The sequence below is a fragment of the Coregonus lavaretus genome (genome assembly GCF_964263955.1).
Source record: "Coregonus lavaretus genome assembly, contig: HAP1_SCAFFOLD_968, whole genome shotgun sequence".
NCBI classification, from domain to species: Eukaryota; Metazoa; Chordata; class Actinopteri; order Salmoniformes; family Salmonidae; genus Coregonus; species Coregonus lavaretus.
Window position 1 is genome coordinate 152,931 of NW_028160533.1, and position 16,300 is coordinate 169,230.

The following is a 16,300-nucleotide window of genomic DNA, read 5'->3' on the forward strand; positions in this document are numbered from 1 at the left end:
AAATACAATAATTTATTAAGCATTTTGTAAATCCAGTTACAAAAAAATCATCTCCAGATTTTTTCAATTTTTCTCTCTCTCCAAATAAACAGAAAAATGTCAAAAGTACAGTAATGATAAAGGGAAACCAGTCATAGTAGTTCTGGTGCGGCTGCCGGCAGCTGACAGAAACAACAGAGAGGGGTGCCTATTCTCTATATGACCAGAGCCCTGGTCAACAGTAGTGCACTATATAGGGAATAGGGTGCCAGAGCCCTGGTCAAAAGTAGTGCACTATATAGGGAATAGGGTGCCAGAGCCCTGGTCAAAAGTAGTGCACTATATAGGGAATAGGGTGCCAGAGCCCTGGTCAAAAGTAGTGCACTATATAGGGAATAGGGTGCCATTCTCTGGTCTAAAGTAGTGCACTATATAGGGAATAGGGTGCCATTCTCTGGTCTAAAGTAGTGCACTATATAGGGAATAGGGTGCCATTCTCTGGTCTAAAGTAGTGCACTATATATGGAATAGGGTGCCAATACAGACGCAGCCACAGAAAGCTGAGAAACAGCCTGTGTCTGCTTATAGTGATTCTTGGAATTACACATAGTAAACACCCCACCCTCCCATTGTCTTACATCAGATAGCGGTGGATTCCGTCTGCACTGACCCGTCTTGTATCTCGCAAAGGGTAATGGGATAGATCAGACGTGGTCAGGCTACAATGGGCTGCCATAACGTTTGAACATATGACCTTGTTGACATCGTCTGCTGAACCCCATTTCTGCCTCACAACTGTCTGAATTCATTTATGTTCAAATAATAAATACAGTATGTCAATAGTGTGTGTTTTTGGTGAGGAAGTCGTCCCATTTTACATTTAGCTAAGGATTATTGTACTTTAATGAGCAGTATTTCTGAAGTTTGACTATGGGCACGAAAAGCATACATTTGTCCAACAGCTGAGTGAGTCACTGAAATCATCTTGACTGAAACGACACTGCTAACCAACCAGCTACCTACTTAGTGCTGCACACGATGTTGAATCTTCCAACAAAAGCTGGCTAGCAAGCTGCTGTAGCTAGTAGTGCTAATGCTTACATTATTATGAGTTTTCATGAAGCAGCTGCTGCTGTGCTCAGCTTACCCAACGATACAATCGAGGAGCATCATGCTGATCTATGGACTGATTTGTGATAACAGCCAGTTCCTATTATTTGTGGGGCTGCATGTCTACAACTTCAGGGTAATTTAAACAGGCAAAGCAAGCTTTTTATGTCAGTGACGGAAGAGCTAGCTGATTAGCTAGCTAGCGACAACAGTTAGCTACACAGCTGATCAAGTCACTGCCTGGCGACCTACGTCCTGGCACAGAATTTGTGCAGAAGGTAGCCACTGGTTTGTTTTTATTTTCTCACAATTGCAAACTATTAAATCACTGTCACAACGTTTGTAATAATTTAGCTAGTTGGTTATTCTGCCTATTTCATGGAGAATCACATGCTAGCGCAGTGATATCAAAAATGAGGAACTATGTTTTAATTTTTTGAATGGCGGATGCTCAATATTGAAATTTGAATCTGAGTTCCACGTCCAACAAGACGGAGGAGTGACGTCATCTGACGTGAGACAATGTCCCCTCCCATAATGACCAAACAACAATACATCCTTCAGTAACAGAATCTCCTGCTTGTCTCTTCAAAACATCTCTCATTAAACAACAGTTTCAGTCACAATCATTACAAGGACAAAAAAATAAAATAATCGATTCATAATAGCAAATATAACAGTTAAATTATTTAAAATACTGGAGACTAACTTCTATAATCATGTTTTACAGAAATACGCACATTTTTATATTAACCACTGCGTTTACTGAATACCACAGCCTTTAGTGTAAATAAATATCCTAAATGTATTAGTAATAAGAAGCAATGGACTATATATTGGTTTGTTCTAGTCTTATATAAAAGGCAAGTGTCATTTCACCAGAGTTGAAACCATGTGGTTTAAACCCTGCTTCTCAGGCACTGAGTAGAATGGCAGCCTTGGCCACCTGTGTTATAACATACACCTGTTGGAGGATGCCATTCCTGAAAGGCAAAACTATGACTTATGGTCCAAAGTAGATGAATAAAAACATGGATGGAAGCAGTGAAACTATTTAAGGCATTAAAATGTAAAGAGGTTCAACTCCCTGGGTCGGTGGTCTGAAATTGGACTCATATTGCTCATCAAACCTGAGGGGAAGTCTCCAAACCTTATCTCCCTATTGAATGGCAATAGAGAGTCTTGTAATGAGCGATGACTGCCCCCGAGGATCAACATTGACCACATAGTATATCCTTACATAAATCACTTCTTCTAATTATAAATATAGAATGATATAGTTGGGTGCCCAAACATGAACAACTCATATGTTAGAATAATAATAATAATAATAATAATAATAACACATTTGCACTTTCAAAAGAAGACACAACATTCTCATAAGGAAGGGGAGCTATTGTCAGGGAGGGCTTGACAGTGTGAGACTTCTCAGTCAATCTGAATCTCAGTCCATTGGAAAGGTATTTGAAATGGTCAAACTTGATGCAAAAGGACATCTGATGCGACATGTGACACTTGATTGGTCCATACCATTGATAAATTGATGTAAATAATGGCAGAAAATAACATGGTCGGTTATCCACTCTGTCGACAGCTAGGGAATAGCTCTATGCAATGGTTGAGGAAAGCAGTTAAACATTTAGTTCTACACATTCTAGAATGTTCTAGAATGTTCTAGAATGTTCTAGAATGTTCTGTTGGCATAGATGCGGTAAAGAGGTCAATGGAATGCAGACCGTGGGGACGCCGGATTGGCGGACATTCACCAAATCTGATCTAACAAAGTGGATATTTGTCAAATCCGTCACGATTGATGTATTGCAATAGACTCACAATGTGGTTACTAAAGTCTGATTTGGATATATTTGGCTGTTTTCGCTGCATAACATGTAGAAGTTGTCCCTTTTCAGGTTTAGAAGAAGTGACTGCTAAATGCTAACTCCCGTTCGTATAAGCTGGTTAGCATAGCTAGCATACAGAAATCAGTGGTGGTAGTCAAAGTAGTTTTTAACTGTAACGCAGTTGATTGGTGACGATGAAATGAACATGTATTGGGGTTGACATCCATACAAGCATTATACTCCGATTTCTACCTCAACATAGTGTGAAATACACATATAAACAACAGGCTAGATATAGGGTAATGTTGCTGGGGGGCAATGAGGAGATTCAGGATCTTTCCCCCACGCGTTTCCATGGCATTTCCATTGTTTTGGTCTAGTTCCATTGACCTCTTTACCACATCTATACGCCCTGAGAAACACACTACAGTTCATATAATCTTCTAGATGAGATTCCTTGTTGTCAACGGAGGTGAACAAGTTATTGAGTAGCTGATTAACAGCCTTCAGTTATCCAGACATCTGGGTTGAGGAGAACAGTCCCTCTTGTCTTCATAGACTTTTAGCCTTGTAGTGTTAGCCTTTTAGCCTGTTAGCCTGGGGCGGTGGGAAGCCAACTGGGCTGTGTCCTGTCCTGTTAGCCTGTTAGCCTGGGGCGGTGGGAAGCCAACTGGGCTGTGTCCTGTCCTTTTAGCCTGTTAGCCTGGGGCGGTGGGAAGCCAACTGGGCTGTGTCCTGTCCTGTTAGCCTGTTTGCCTGTTAGCCTGGGGCGGTGGGAAGCCAACTGGGCTGTGTCCTGTCCTGTCCTGTTAGCCTGTTAGCCTGTTAGCCTGGGGCGGTGGGAAGCCAACTGGGCTGTGTCCTGTCCTGTCCTGTCCTGATAGCCTGTTAGCCTGTTAGCCTGGGGCGGTGGGAAGCCAACTGGGTTGTGTCCTGTCCTGTCCTGTTAGCCTGTTAGCCTGGGGTGGTGGGAAGCCAACTGGGCTGTGTCCTGTCCTGTTAGGCTTTTAGCCTGTTAGCCTGGGGCGGTGGGAAGCCAACTGGGCTGTGTCCTGTCCTGTCCTGTTAGCCTGTTAGCCTGTTAGCCTGGGGCGGTGGGAAGCCAACTGGGCTGTGTCCTGTCCTGTTAGCCTGTTAGCCTGTTAGCCTGGGGCGGTGGGAAGCCAACTGGGCTGTGTCCTGTCCTGTTAGCCTGTTAGCCTGGGGCGGTGGGAAGCCAACTGGGCTGTGTCCTGTCCTGTTAGCCTGTTAGCCTGGGGTGGTGGGAAGCCAACTGGGCTGTGTCCTGTCCTGTCCTGTTAGCCTGTTAGCCTGGGGTGGTGGGAAGCCAACTGGTCTGTGTCCTGTCCTGTTAGCCTGTTAGCCTGTTAGCCTGGGGCGGTGGGAAGCCAACTGGGCTGTGTCCTGTCCTGTTAGCCTGTTAGCCTGTTAGCCTGGGGCGGTGGGAAGCCAACTGGGCTGTGTCCTGTCCTGTTAGGCTTTTAGCCTGTTAGCCTGGGGCGGTGGGAAGCCAACTGGGCTGTGTCCTGTCCTGTTAGCCTGTTAGCCTGGGGCGGTGGGAAGCCAACTGGGCTGTGTCCTGTCCTGTCCTGTTAGCCTGTTAGCCTGTTAGCCTGGGGCGGTGGGAAGCCAACTGGGCTGTGTCCTGTCCTGTTAGCCTGTTAGCCTGTTAGCCTGGGGCGGTGGGAAGCCAACTGGGCTGTGTCCTGTCCTGTTAGCCTGTTAGCCTGGGGCGGTGGGAAGCCAACTGGTCTGTGTCCTGTCCTGTTAGCCTGTTAGCCTGTTAGCCTGGGGCGGTGGGAAGCCAACTGGTCTGTGTCCTGTCCTGTTAGCCTGTTAGCCTGGGGTGGTGGGAAGCCAACTGGGCTGTGTCCTGTCCTGTCCCTAATCACCTGATCCAGTTGGTTCCGTAGCTGGACACAGATCTGACACTGCATCTCTTCTTCACTATCATGTTGATGTAGGCTTTCATGATCTTGGTGATCTCTCCAACCTGAAACACCACAGATGATAGAGTTTTAACAGCAGGGAAAAGGTACAACACACACTGAACAGACATGTGTTTAGAAGCATCGTAACAGCCAAGGCCTTGTTGGGTGATGTTCTGAAAGGCTAGCCTGGGGTGCCAGTCAGTTTGCTATCATGTAGACTCCCTGTCGTTCATTGTCATGTCAAACATGTTGGCATGAGCATAAACAGACCTGGGACCAGGCTACTGAAAGGATGCAAAGCATTTCTAATCTGGTGTTATAAACAGACCTGGGAACAGGCTACTGAAAGGATGCAAAGCATTTCTAATCTGGTGTTATAAACAGACCTGGGAACAGGCTACTGAAAGGCTGCAAAGCATTTCTAATCTGGTGTTATAAACAGACCTGGGAACAGGCTACTGAAAGGCTGCAAAGCATTTCTAATCTGGTGTTATAAACAGACCTGGGAACAGGCTACTGAAAGGCTGCAAAGCATTTCTAATCTGGTGTTATAAACAGACCTGGGAACAGGCTACTGAAAGGCTGCAAAGCATTTCTAATCTGGTGTTATAAACAGACCTGGGAACAGGCTACTGAAAGGCTGCAAAGCATTTCTAATCTGGTGTTATAAACAGACCTGGGACCAGGCTACTATTTATCTAATGTTGTATTATGGTGGTATACTGTACCAGAGGTGTCTCAAAGAACATCTCTCTGTCGTCCACTGTGATCTTATAGGTAGCGGCCTGCGGAGCGCCGAAGAAGATGATGTGTTCGTAGGGGAATGTCTCTAGAGGTTTGGGTTCTCCTCTCTTGTAGACCGACACGTTCTCTGCACTCACACTCAGCCACAGGTCATGAGGAAAGCCTCCTTCTTTACACTGAGGACACAGAAACATACAGCAGGTCAGATACAATGCTAAATGACTGAATGAATCAAATACCAAGCACCATCACATACCCTAGCCCTATTCACCACAGTACCATCACATACCCTAGCCCTATTCACCACAGTACCATCACATACCCTGGCCCTATTCACCACAGTACCATCTCTAGCCCTATTCACCACAGTACCATCACATACCCTGGCCCTATTCACCACAGTCCCATCACATACCCTAGCCCTATTCACCACAGTACCATCACATACCCTAGCCCTATTCATCACAGTATCATCACATACCCTGGCCCTATTCATCACAGTATCATCACATACCCTGGCCCTATTCACCACAGTACCATCACATACCCTGGCCCTATTCACCACAGTACCATCTCTAGCCCTATTCACCACAGTCCCATCACATACCCTGGCCCTATTCACCACAGTACCATCACATACCCTAGCCCTATTCACCACAGTACCATCACATACCCTGGCCCTATTCACCACAGTACCATCTCTAGCCCTATTCACCACAGTCCCATCACATACCCTGGCCCTATTCACCACAGTACCATCACATACCCTTGCCCTATTCACCACAGTACCATCACATACCCTGGCCCTATTCACCACAGCACCATCACATACCCTAGCCCTATTCACCACAGTACCATCACATACCCTGGCCCTATTCACCACAGTACCATCTCTAGCCCTATTCACCACAGTACCATCTCTAGCCCTATTCACCACAGTACCATCCCTGGCCCTATTCACCACAGTACCATCACATACCCTGGCCCTATTCACCACAGTACCATCTCTAGCCCTATTCACCACAGTCCCATCACATACCCTGGCCCTATTCACCACAGTACCATCACATACCCTAGCCCTATTCACCACAGTACCATCACATACCCTGGCCCTATTCACCACAGTACCATCTCTAGCCCTATTCACAACAGTACCATCACATACCCTGGCCCTATTCACCACAGTACCATCTCTAGCCCTATTCACCACAGTACCATCACATACCCTGGCCCTATTCACCACAGTACCATCTCTAGCCCTATTCACCACAGTATCATCTCTAGCCCTATTCACCACAGTATCATCTCTAGCCCTAATCACCACAGTATCATCTCTAGCCCTATTCACCACAGTACCATCACATACCCTGGCCCTATTCACCACAGTACCATCTCTAGCCCTATTCACCACAGTAGCATCCCTGGCCCTATTCACCACAGTACCATCTCTAGCCCTATTCACCACAGTACCATCTCTAGCCCTATTCACCACAGTACCATCACATACCCTAGCCCTATTCACCACAGTATCATCTCTAGCCCTATTCACCACAGTATCATCCCTGGCCCTATTCACCACAGTATCATCCCTGGCCCTATTCACCACAGTACCATCCCTAGCCCTATTCACAACAGTATCATCTCTAGCCCTATTCACCACAGTACCATCACATACCCTGGCCCTATTCACCACAGTACCATCACATACCCTGGCCCTATTCACCACAGTACCATCTCTAGCCCTATTCACCACAGTAGCATCCCTGGCCCTATTCACCACAGTACCATCTCTAGCCCTATTCACCACAGTACCATCTCTAGCCCTATTCGCCACAGTACCATCACATACCCTGGCCCTATTCACCACAGTACCATCTCTAGCCCTATTCACCACAGTAGCATCCCTGGCCCTATTCACCACAGTACCATCTCTAGCCCTATTCACCACAGTACCATCTCTAGCCCTATTCGCCACAGTACCATCACATACCCTAGCCCTATTCACCACAGTATCATCTCTAGCCCTATTCACCACAGTATCATCCCTGGCCCTATTCACCACAGTATCATCCCTGGCCCTATTCACCACAGTATCATCCCTGGCCCTATTCACCACAGTACCATCCCTAGCCCTATTCACCACAGTATCATCTCTAGCCCTATTCACCACAGTACCATCACATACCCTAGCCCTATTCACCACCGTAGCATCCCTGGCCCTATTCACCACAGTATCATCTCTAGCCCTATTCACCACAGTACCATCTCTAGCCCTATTCACCACAGTACCATCTCTAGCCCTATTCACCACAGTATCATCTCTAGCCCTATTCACCACAGTACCATCTCTAGCCCTATTCACCACAGTACCATCTCTAGCCCTATTCACCACAGTACCATCTCTAGCCCTATTCACCACAGTATCATCTCTAGCCCTATTCACCACAGTACCATCTCTAGCCCTATTCACCACAGTACCATCTCTAGCCCTATTCACCACAGTATCATCTCTAGCCCTATTCACCACAGTACCATCTCTAGCCCTATTCACCACAGTACCATCTCTAGCCCTATTCACCACAGTATCATCTCTAGCCCTATTCACCACAGTATCATCTCTAGCCCTATTCACCACAGTACCATCACATACCCTGGCCCTATTCACCACAGTACCATCTCTAGCCCTATTCACCACAGTAGCATCCCTGGCCCTATTCACCACAGTACCATCTCTAGCCCTATTCACCACAGTACCATCACATACCCTAGCCCTATTCACCACAGTATCATCTCTAGCCCTATTCACCACAGTATCATCCCTGGCCCTATTCACCACAGTATCATCCCTGGCCCTATTCACCACAGTACCATCCCTAGCCCTATTCACCACAGTATCATTTCTAGCCCTATTCACCACAGTACCATCACATACCCTGGCCCTATTCACCACAGTACCATCACATACCCTGGCCCTATTCACCACAGTACCATCTCTAGCCCTATTCACCACAGTAGCATCCCTGGCCCTATTCACCACAGTACCATCTCTAGCCCTATTCACCACAGTACCATCTCTAGCCCTATTCGCCACAGTACCATCACATACCCTGGCCCTATTCACCACAGTACCATCTCTAGCCCTATTCACCACAGTAGCATCCCTGGCCCTATTCACCACAGTACCATCTCTAGCCCTATTCACCACAGTACCATCTCTAGCCCTATTCGCCACAGTACCATCACATACCCTAGCCCTATTCACCACAGTATCATCTCTAGCCCTATTCACCACAGTATCATCCCTGGCCCTATTCACCACAGTATCATCCCTGGCCCTATTCACCACAGTACCATCCCTAGCCCTATTCACCACAGCATCATCTCTAGCCCTATTCACCACAGTACCATCACATACCCTAGCCCTATTCACCACCGTAGCATCCCTGGCCCTATTCACCACAGTATCATCTCTAGCCCTATTCACCACAGTACCATCTCTAGCCCTATTCACCACAGTACCATCTCTAGCCCTATTCACCACAGTATCATCTCTAGCCCTATTCACCACAGTACCATCTCTAGCCCTATTCACCACAGTATCATCCCTGGCCCTATTCACCACAGTATCATCTCTAGCCCTATTCACCACAGTACCATCATATACCCTGGCCCTATTCACCACAGTACCATCACATACCCTAGCCCTATTCACCACAGTACCGTCCCATCTCTAGCCCTATTCACCACAGTACCATCACATACCCTGGCCCTATTCACCACAGTATCCCTGGCCTCTACGTGTCATGTATGTAGTTACCTCCACGTGTCATGTATGTAGTTACCTCCACGTGTCATGTATGTATTTACCTCCACGTGTCATGTATGTATTTACCTCCACGTGTCATGTATGTATTTACCTCCACGTGTCATGTATGTATTTACCTCTACATGTCATGTATGTATTTACCTCCACGTGTCATGTATGTATTTACCTCCACGTGTCATGTATGTAGTTACCTCCACGTGTCATGTATGTAGTTACCTCCACGTGTCATGTATGTATTTACCTCCACGTGTCATGTATGTAGTTACCTCCACGTGTCATGTATGTAGTTACCTCCACGTGTCATGTATGTAGTTACCTCCACGTGTCATGTATGTATTTACCTCCACGTGTCATGTATGTATTTACCTCCACGTGTCATGTATGTAGTTACCTCCACGTGTCATGTATGTAGTTACCTCCACGTGTCATGTATGTATTTACCTCCACGTGTCATGTATGTATTTACCTCCACGTGTCATGTATGTATTTACCTCCACGTGTCATGTATGTATTTACCTCCACGTGTCATGTATGTATTTACCTCCACGTGTCATGTATGTATTTACCTCCACGTGTCATGTATGTAGTTACCTCCACGTGTCATGTATGTATTTACCTCCACGTGTCATGTATGTAGTTACCTCCACGTGTCATGTATGTATTTACCTCCACGTGTCATGTATGCATTTACCTCCACGTGTCATGTATGTATTTACCTCCACGTGTCATGTATGTAGTTACCTCCACAAGTCATGTATGTATTTACCTCCACGTGTCATGTATGTATTTACCTCCACGTGTCATGTATGTAGTTACCTCTACGTCGAACAGTGTGGCCCCATATCCGGGCCACTCCTTGATGATGGTCATGTATTTGATCATGGCAGTGTGCTGGTCCAGTCCCTGGAGTCGGGACCACTTCTCTACGATGGAGGTTCTGGTGGCTGAGGTCTCCTCCTTAACCCACATCTCCAGCATCTGAACAAGAACAAGACTTTATTAGTACCTTGCTCAAGGGCATAACAGCAGGTGACGATATCCAGGATGATGTCATCAATCCTCTGGTTCCACTGACTACACCAGATTTTTCCAGTCGGAGCTGGGATTCCAACGCTTCTCTAACCGCTACCTGTTCCTCCTCCATCTTCTGTTTCTTCATGGAGCCCGTCTTCAGCCTGCTGCGGCGCAGGGTCCCATCCAGGAAGCTGGTCCGCCTCCGCTCCAGGGTGTGGCCCCCTGGCCCCGCCCCTCCGGCCGCGCCCACCTATACAAAACAATACCATTGTATTAGTTCACCTATACAATACAACACAACTTTGTTACTCCACCAATGCAAAACAATACATCTTTATTAGTCCATTTGCTAAAGTGAACACCAGAAATGTGTAATTTCCTCAGTTGTCAACCTCCCCAAATAGCACTGACACAGACAAAGACTCGCACACACACACCACACACACACACACCACACACCACACACCACACACCACACACACACACACACACACACACACACACACAGACACAGACACAGACACAGACACAGACACACACACACACACACACACACAGAGGATCAAACGGCAGAGCAGCACCCCTGGATGGAGTGTTACCTACCTTGGTGAAGTGCAGGATGCGTGCACGGAGCCTCCCTACAGGGTAGACGTTGTCCAGAGACCAGCTGACCCGGGCCTTGTCCCCGTGAAGGAACTGGAGCCTGAGAGCAGCCAGGTGCTGCAGGGTGTCCTCTGGGGCCGGGAAGTGACCGCTGGTCAGAGACTCATGGGCCTGGTGGAGACATTTACATTACATTTATATTAACATTCAATTACATTTACATAACAATATATTTATATTATCATTAAATCACAGTTACATAACATTACATTTACATAACATTACCTTAACATTACAGAGGCAAAGGAAGACCTAAACATTATTACTGGAGACAAGGGACAGTCAGTGAATAGATACAGGTATTCAGCCCCCGAAGTAACTTTTCTTATCAACTGTATACAAGAATGTCCTCTGTGTTGTTTTAGGAATTCAGCATTCTCTGTGTTGATCTCACCAACCCCCAATGTCTCAACTCTGAGAAGCAGTTCTGTTGTGATTACTTCATGTAGATCTGATATCTAATCGGAGGTTAACTTTACAGTAATACTATATTGGTCAACAACTCAGGTTTTGAATCCAAACAACTCAGATGCTTATTAAAGGGTCTAAGATTGATTTTCTTGTTCTTATGTGTTTCTGAGCTGCTGTGGTGAGATACCTACCCTCTTTCTCTTCCTCTCCTATGGGCCATGGCACAAGCTATGTCTCTCTCTCTCTCTGACCATGCTTAGAATAATGCCTTGTAATGCTTGTTAATGCTTTGTAACTTAAGCGTTATGCCTTGTATAATGTTATAATTCATTTAAAAAAGTAATTAAATACACTTGTATTTAGAATTCCTTTCTCATGACCATTCCTTGATCTCAGTAATCTAAATGCATAATACTTGATAGCACATGGTTTAACTGTAGTCTCTTATGGAGTCAGATAAACTTTTTAATGGGCTAATTGCTTAGTCTTATTACGAGTCGCATGTGAGGTATTTATAATATCATATATGCTGTATATACACATGTTAAATATTACTGTCCACTACATCTCTCTACTTCTGTCCCTCTCACAGGACTACAGTAAATAACATCATTCTCGCCTGCTAGAAGGTGATTTGCTACAGATAGCATACTTTAATCTCTGAATAGGATTGCATAAATCCTTTATCTTTTTGGGATACATTTTGTTGAATTGTTAAATGTTTTTTTGTTAACGGGTCTAAAGTAACATATTTCAGCTAATTTTATTTGTTGACCCGTGCTGGTTTAGAAATCAGTCCGAAATGTACAACACAATTGCTTTTATGATTTGTCTGCAGAGAACGTTGTGACCTGATGCAGTAGTCCCACTGCTCCCATATGTATTCTTATATAATATATTCTGTAGTGTACTGCAACGTACTGCCCCCTACTCCTCTTATTTCTTTGGATTACCTTAGTGGCCTCCCTAACAGGGTCATTTAGTGGCCTCCCTAACAGGGTCATTTAGTGGCCTCCCTAACAGGGTCATTTAGTGGCCTCCCTAACAGGGTCATTTAGTGGCCTCCCTAACAGGGTCATTTAGTGGCCTCCCTAACAGGGTCATTTAGTGGCCTCCCTAACAGGGTCATTTAGTGGCCTCCCTAACAGGGTCATTTAGTGGCCTCCCTAACAGGGTCATTTAGTGGCCTCCCTAACAGGGTCATTTAGTGGCCTCCCTAACAGGGTCATTTAGTGGCCTCCCTAACAGGGTCATTTAGTGGCCTCCCTAACAGGGTCATTTAGAGGCCTCCCTAACAGGGTCAATTAGAGGTCTGTCTTCCCACTGTCTTAAACGTTGTTTTTTTGATTGATTTGATTGTTCTCATTTACTCACTGCACCATATGGTGGGAAAAGTATTTTCTCAACACTATACAGATTGTTTTAGAGTGATCTCATTTGTTTCCAAACTCATCATTTTCAAAGGGGGGGAGGAGTCATTGTTCATCTCCATATATGGTATATGATTGGCTGGATGCTTCTTGTTGTGCTTGTTTTTCCTTCCTCCATCTAGGGCTGTTGCGGTGACCGTATTATCGCCACACCGGCGGTCACGAGTCATGATGGCAGTCAAATTCCACGTGACCATTTAGTCACGGTAACTAGGCTTCTCCAAGCTCTGATGCTGCTGATGGTCATTAGTAGCCTACCCAACTTGCTAACTGCCTGGTACTCAGCACTCTATTGTCCCTCTAATCACTCTGACATCAATGCAAATGTTTTCGAAAATCTAATCAAACACTTCATGAGACCCATGAGCTCATGTTGCGCAACATTTCTATAGGCGGGAGAAAGAGGAGGATCCCATCAGCTTTCTAGAGGCTAGGCCTACTATATTTATTTCTCTACTTTCCTAATATTAAGCACATTGCTTATATTTACAACAGGAGTATAGCCTACCTGGCTGGCATGAAAATAAACCATGGGGAAAAGCGTCCTCCATTCGCTATTTAAGTGCATAGATTACATGTATTTTTCCCCGCTACCCCTGTTTCGATACAGGTGCATGACAATGGTCCATTCTAAATCAAAACAAATGTCACACATATATTATTTAGTATACAGTTGAAGTCTGAAGTTTACATACACTTAGGTTGGAGTCATTAAAACTAGTTTTTCAACCACTCCACAAATTTCTTGTTAACAAACTATAGTTTTGGCAAGTCGGTAAGGACATCTACTTTGTGCATGACACAAGTAATTTTTCCAACAATTGTTTACAGACAGATTATTATATGTTTGGAGGAAAAAGGGGAAGGCTTGCAAGCCGAAGAACACCATCCCAACCGTGAAGCACAGGGGTGGCAGCATCATGCTGTGGGGGTGCTTTGCTGCAGGAGGGACTGGTGCACTTCACAAAATAGATGGCATCATGATGAAGGAAAATTATGTGGATATATTGAAGCAACATCTCAAGACATCAGTCAGGAAGTTAAAGCTTGGTCGCAAATGGGTCTTCCAAATGGACAATTACCCCAAGCATACTTCCAAAGTTGTGGCAAAATGGCTTAAGGACAACAAAGTTGTATTGGAGTGGCCATCACAAAGCCCTGACCTCAATCCTATAGAACATTTGTGGGCAGAACTGAAAAAGCGTGTGCGAGTAAGGAGGCCTACAAACCTGACTCAGTTACACCAGCTCTGTCAGGAGGAATGGGCCAAAATACACCCAACTTATTGTGGGAAGCTTGTGGAAGGCTACCCGAAACGTTTGACCCAAGTTAAACAATTTAAAGGCAATTTTACCAAATACTAATTGAGTGTATGTAAACTTCTGACCCACTGGGAATGTGATGAAATAAATAAAAGCTGAAATAAATCATTCTCTCTACTATTATTCTGACATTTCACATTCTTAAAATAAAGTGGTGATCCTAACTGATTAAATGTCAATATGTTTTAATAAGGTTTGTATCACAACTAAAGTGGCCAAATAACTTCTTAAAATTAAGCACATTAAGCTTTACATACACAAAAAAATGTATGCACGCATGACTGTAAGTCGCTTTGGATAAAAGCGTCTGCTAAATGGCATATTATTTATTTATTTATTTTACAAGGGGTGTAGATCATGTGACCTCTAACTCCTCCTCTGTTTGGATCAGGTAGTTGATGGGATAACTTCCTGATCATGTGACCCCTAACTCCTCCTCTGTTTGGATCAGGTAGTTGATGGGATAACTTCCTGATCATGTGACCCCTAACTCCTCCTCTGTTTGGATCAGGTAGTTGATGGGATAACTTCCTGATCATGTGACCCCTAACTCCTCCTCTGTTTGGATCAGGTAGTTGATGGGATAACTTCCTGATCATGTGATCCCTAACTCCTCCTCTGTTTGGATCAGGTAGTTGATGGGATAACTTCCTGATCATGTGACCCCTAACTCCTCCTCTGTTTGGATCAGTTAGTTGATGGGATAACTTTGTTGGCTAGTTTCTATATTAATGATAGTGAAACTTTACTCACAACTGTTGTCATGAGACATTTAGTGTGTAATCTGTATTTGTCATACAGAATGTTATCATGTTGATGGATACCGTATTGTAAACAGTGGTGTGTCAATGAATTAGTGATATAGACTCCGATGATGGACCTGACCTGTCCAGCCTAGACACACCTTCTGATGGAGGTGATTGAGGATTTCACGATGGGACAGCTGAGCATTCTAGGCAGGGTACCCCTGGAGACTGACGTTCCACCGTGGTGGGAAGATACCTTCTATGAGGAGAGCACCAGGACTGTAACTGCCATGGACGAGCAGTTCCTCCAGGCCAAGCAGGTGGCAACTATCTTGCTGCCACTATCTTGTTGAGCGCTTCCACTTGATGAATGTATTTATTATTATTCATCATTTCTATACAACGACAGCGCTAATAAAGGTTTCTATGGGAATGGTTTCTATGGGAATGGTTTCTATGGGAATGGGTTGATTGTCTGGGTACATACTAGAATACTAAGCCTTCCAAAAAAAGGGAAGAGGACAGAAACAGCAACAAGATGAATCGCAAACAAAGATTGTTCGCAACAAGTTAATGAATTGCAATTGAAAGACCCTACAGAAAGACCCTACAGATTGTTCTCTATCAGGTGCTGTCTAATAGTAGCAAAATGGCCAACCAGGAAGTAACTGACCTGTTCGAACATGAAAGCGAACTCCACCCCTTCCTTGGGCATGCTCTCTACATCCAGGAAACAGTAGAGTTTGAAGTAGAGCCTCCACTGTCCCTCCTCCTCCACCTCCTCGCTGCCCGACAGCCTGGAAATCAGTAAATCAAGAAAAAAATCTATCAATCAACCAACCTACCAATGTCAAACCTTTTTCTTAGCAAACATACAGGAAAAAATCAAGACATTTGTAGGTCAGAGATGAAACAGTATTTAGTCATCTACAGTTGATTGCGAAAGTATTCACCCCCCTTGGCATTTTTCCTATTTTGTTGCCTTACAACCTGGAATTAAAATGGATTTCTTGGGGGTTTGTATCATTTGATTTATACAACAAGCCTACCAAAATATTTTTCATTGTGAAACAAACAAGAAATAAGACAAAAAAACAGAAAACTTGAGCGTGCATAACTATGAGAGGTGTTGGGTTTGCTCCAGACACAGCGTTTTTCTTGATGGCCAAAAAGCTCAATTTTAGTCTCATCTGACCAGAGTACCTTCTTCCATATGTTTGGGGTGTCTCCCACATGCCTTTTGGCGAACACCAAATGTGTTTGCTTATTTCTTTCTTTAAGCA

At 44.9% G+C, this 16,300-nt stretch overlaps 1 protein-coding gene across 1 annotated transcript in view; it reads right to left on the minus strand.

Moving 5' to 3' along the window:
* LOC311121692 (unconventional myosin-X-like) overlaps nucleotides 1-16,300 on the minus strand; it is a 35,891-nt gene continuing 19,591 nt past the window's right edge. Inside the window, exons 4-9 of the mRNA XM_084196150.1 lie at nucleotides 15,691-15,814; nucleotides 11,049-11,219; nucleotides 10,561-10,695; nucleotides 10,248-10,409; nucleotides 5,590-5,781; nucleotides 1-4,923 (exon numbers count right to left, since the gene is read on the minus strand). Coding sequence (XP_084052276.1) covers nucleotides 4,819-4,923; nucleotides 5,590-5,781; nucleotides 10,248-10,409; nucleotides 10,561-10,695; nucleotides 11,049-11,219; nucleotides 15,691-15,814 — 889 coding nt within the window. The 3' untranslated portion in view covers nucleotides 1-4,818. The remainder of the gene's footprint in view (nucleotides 4,924-5,589; nucleotides 5,782-10,247; nucleotides 10,410-10,560; nucleotides 10,696-11,048; nucleotides 11,220-15,690; nucleotides 15,815-16,300) is intronic.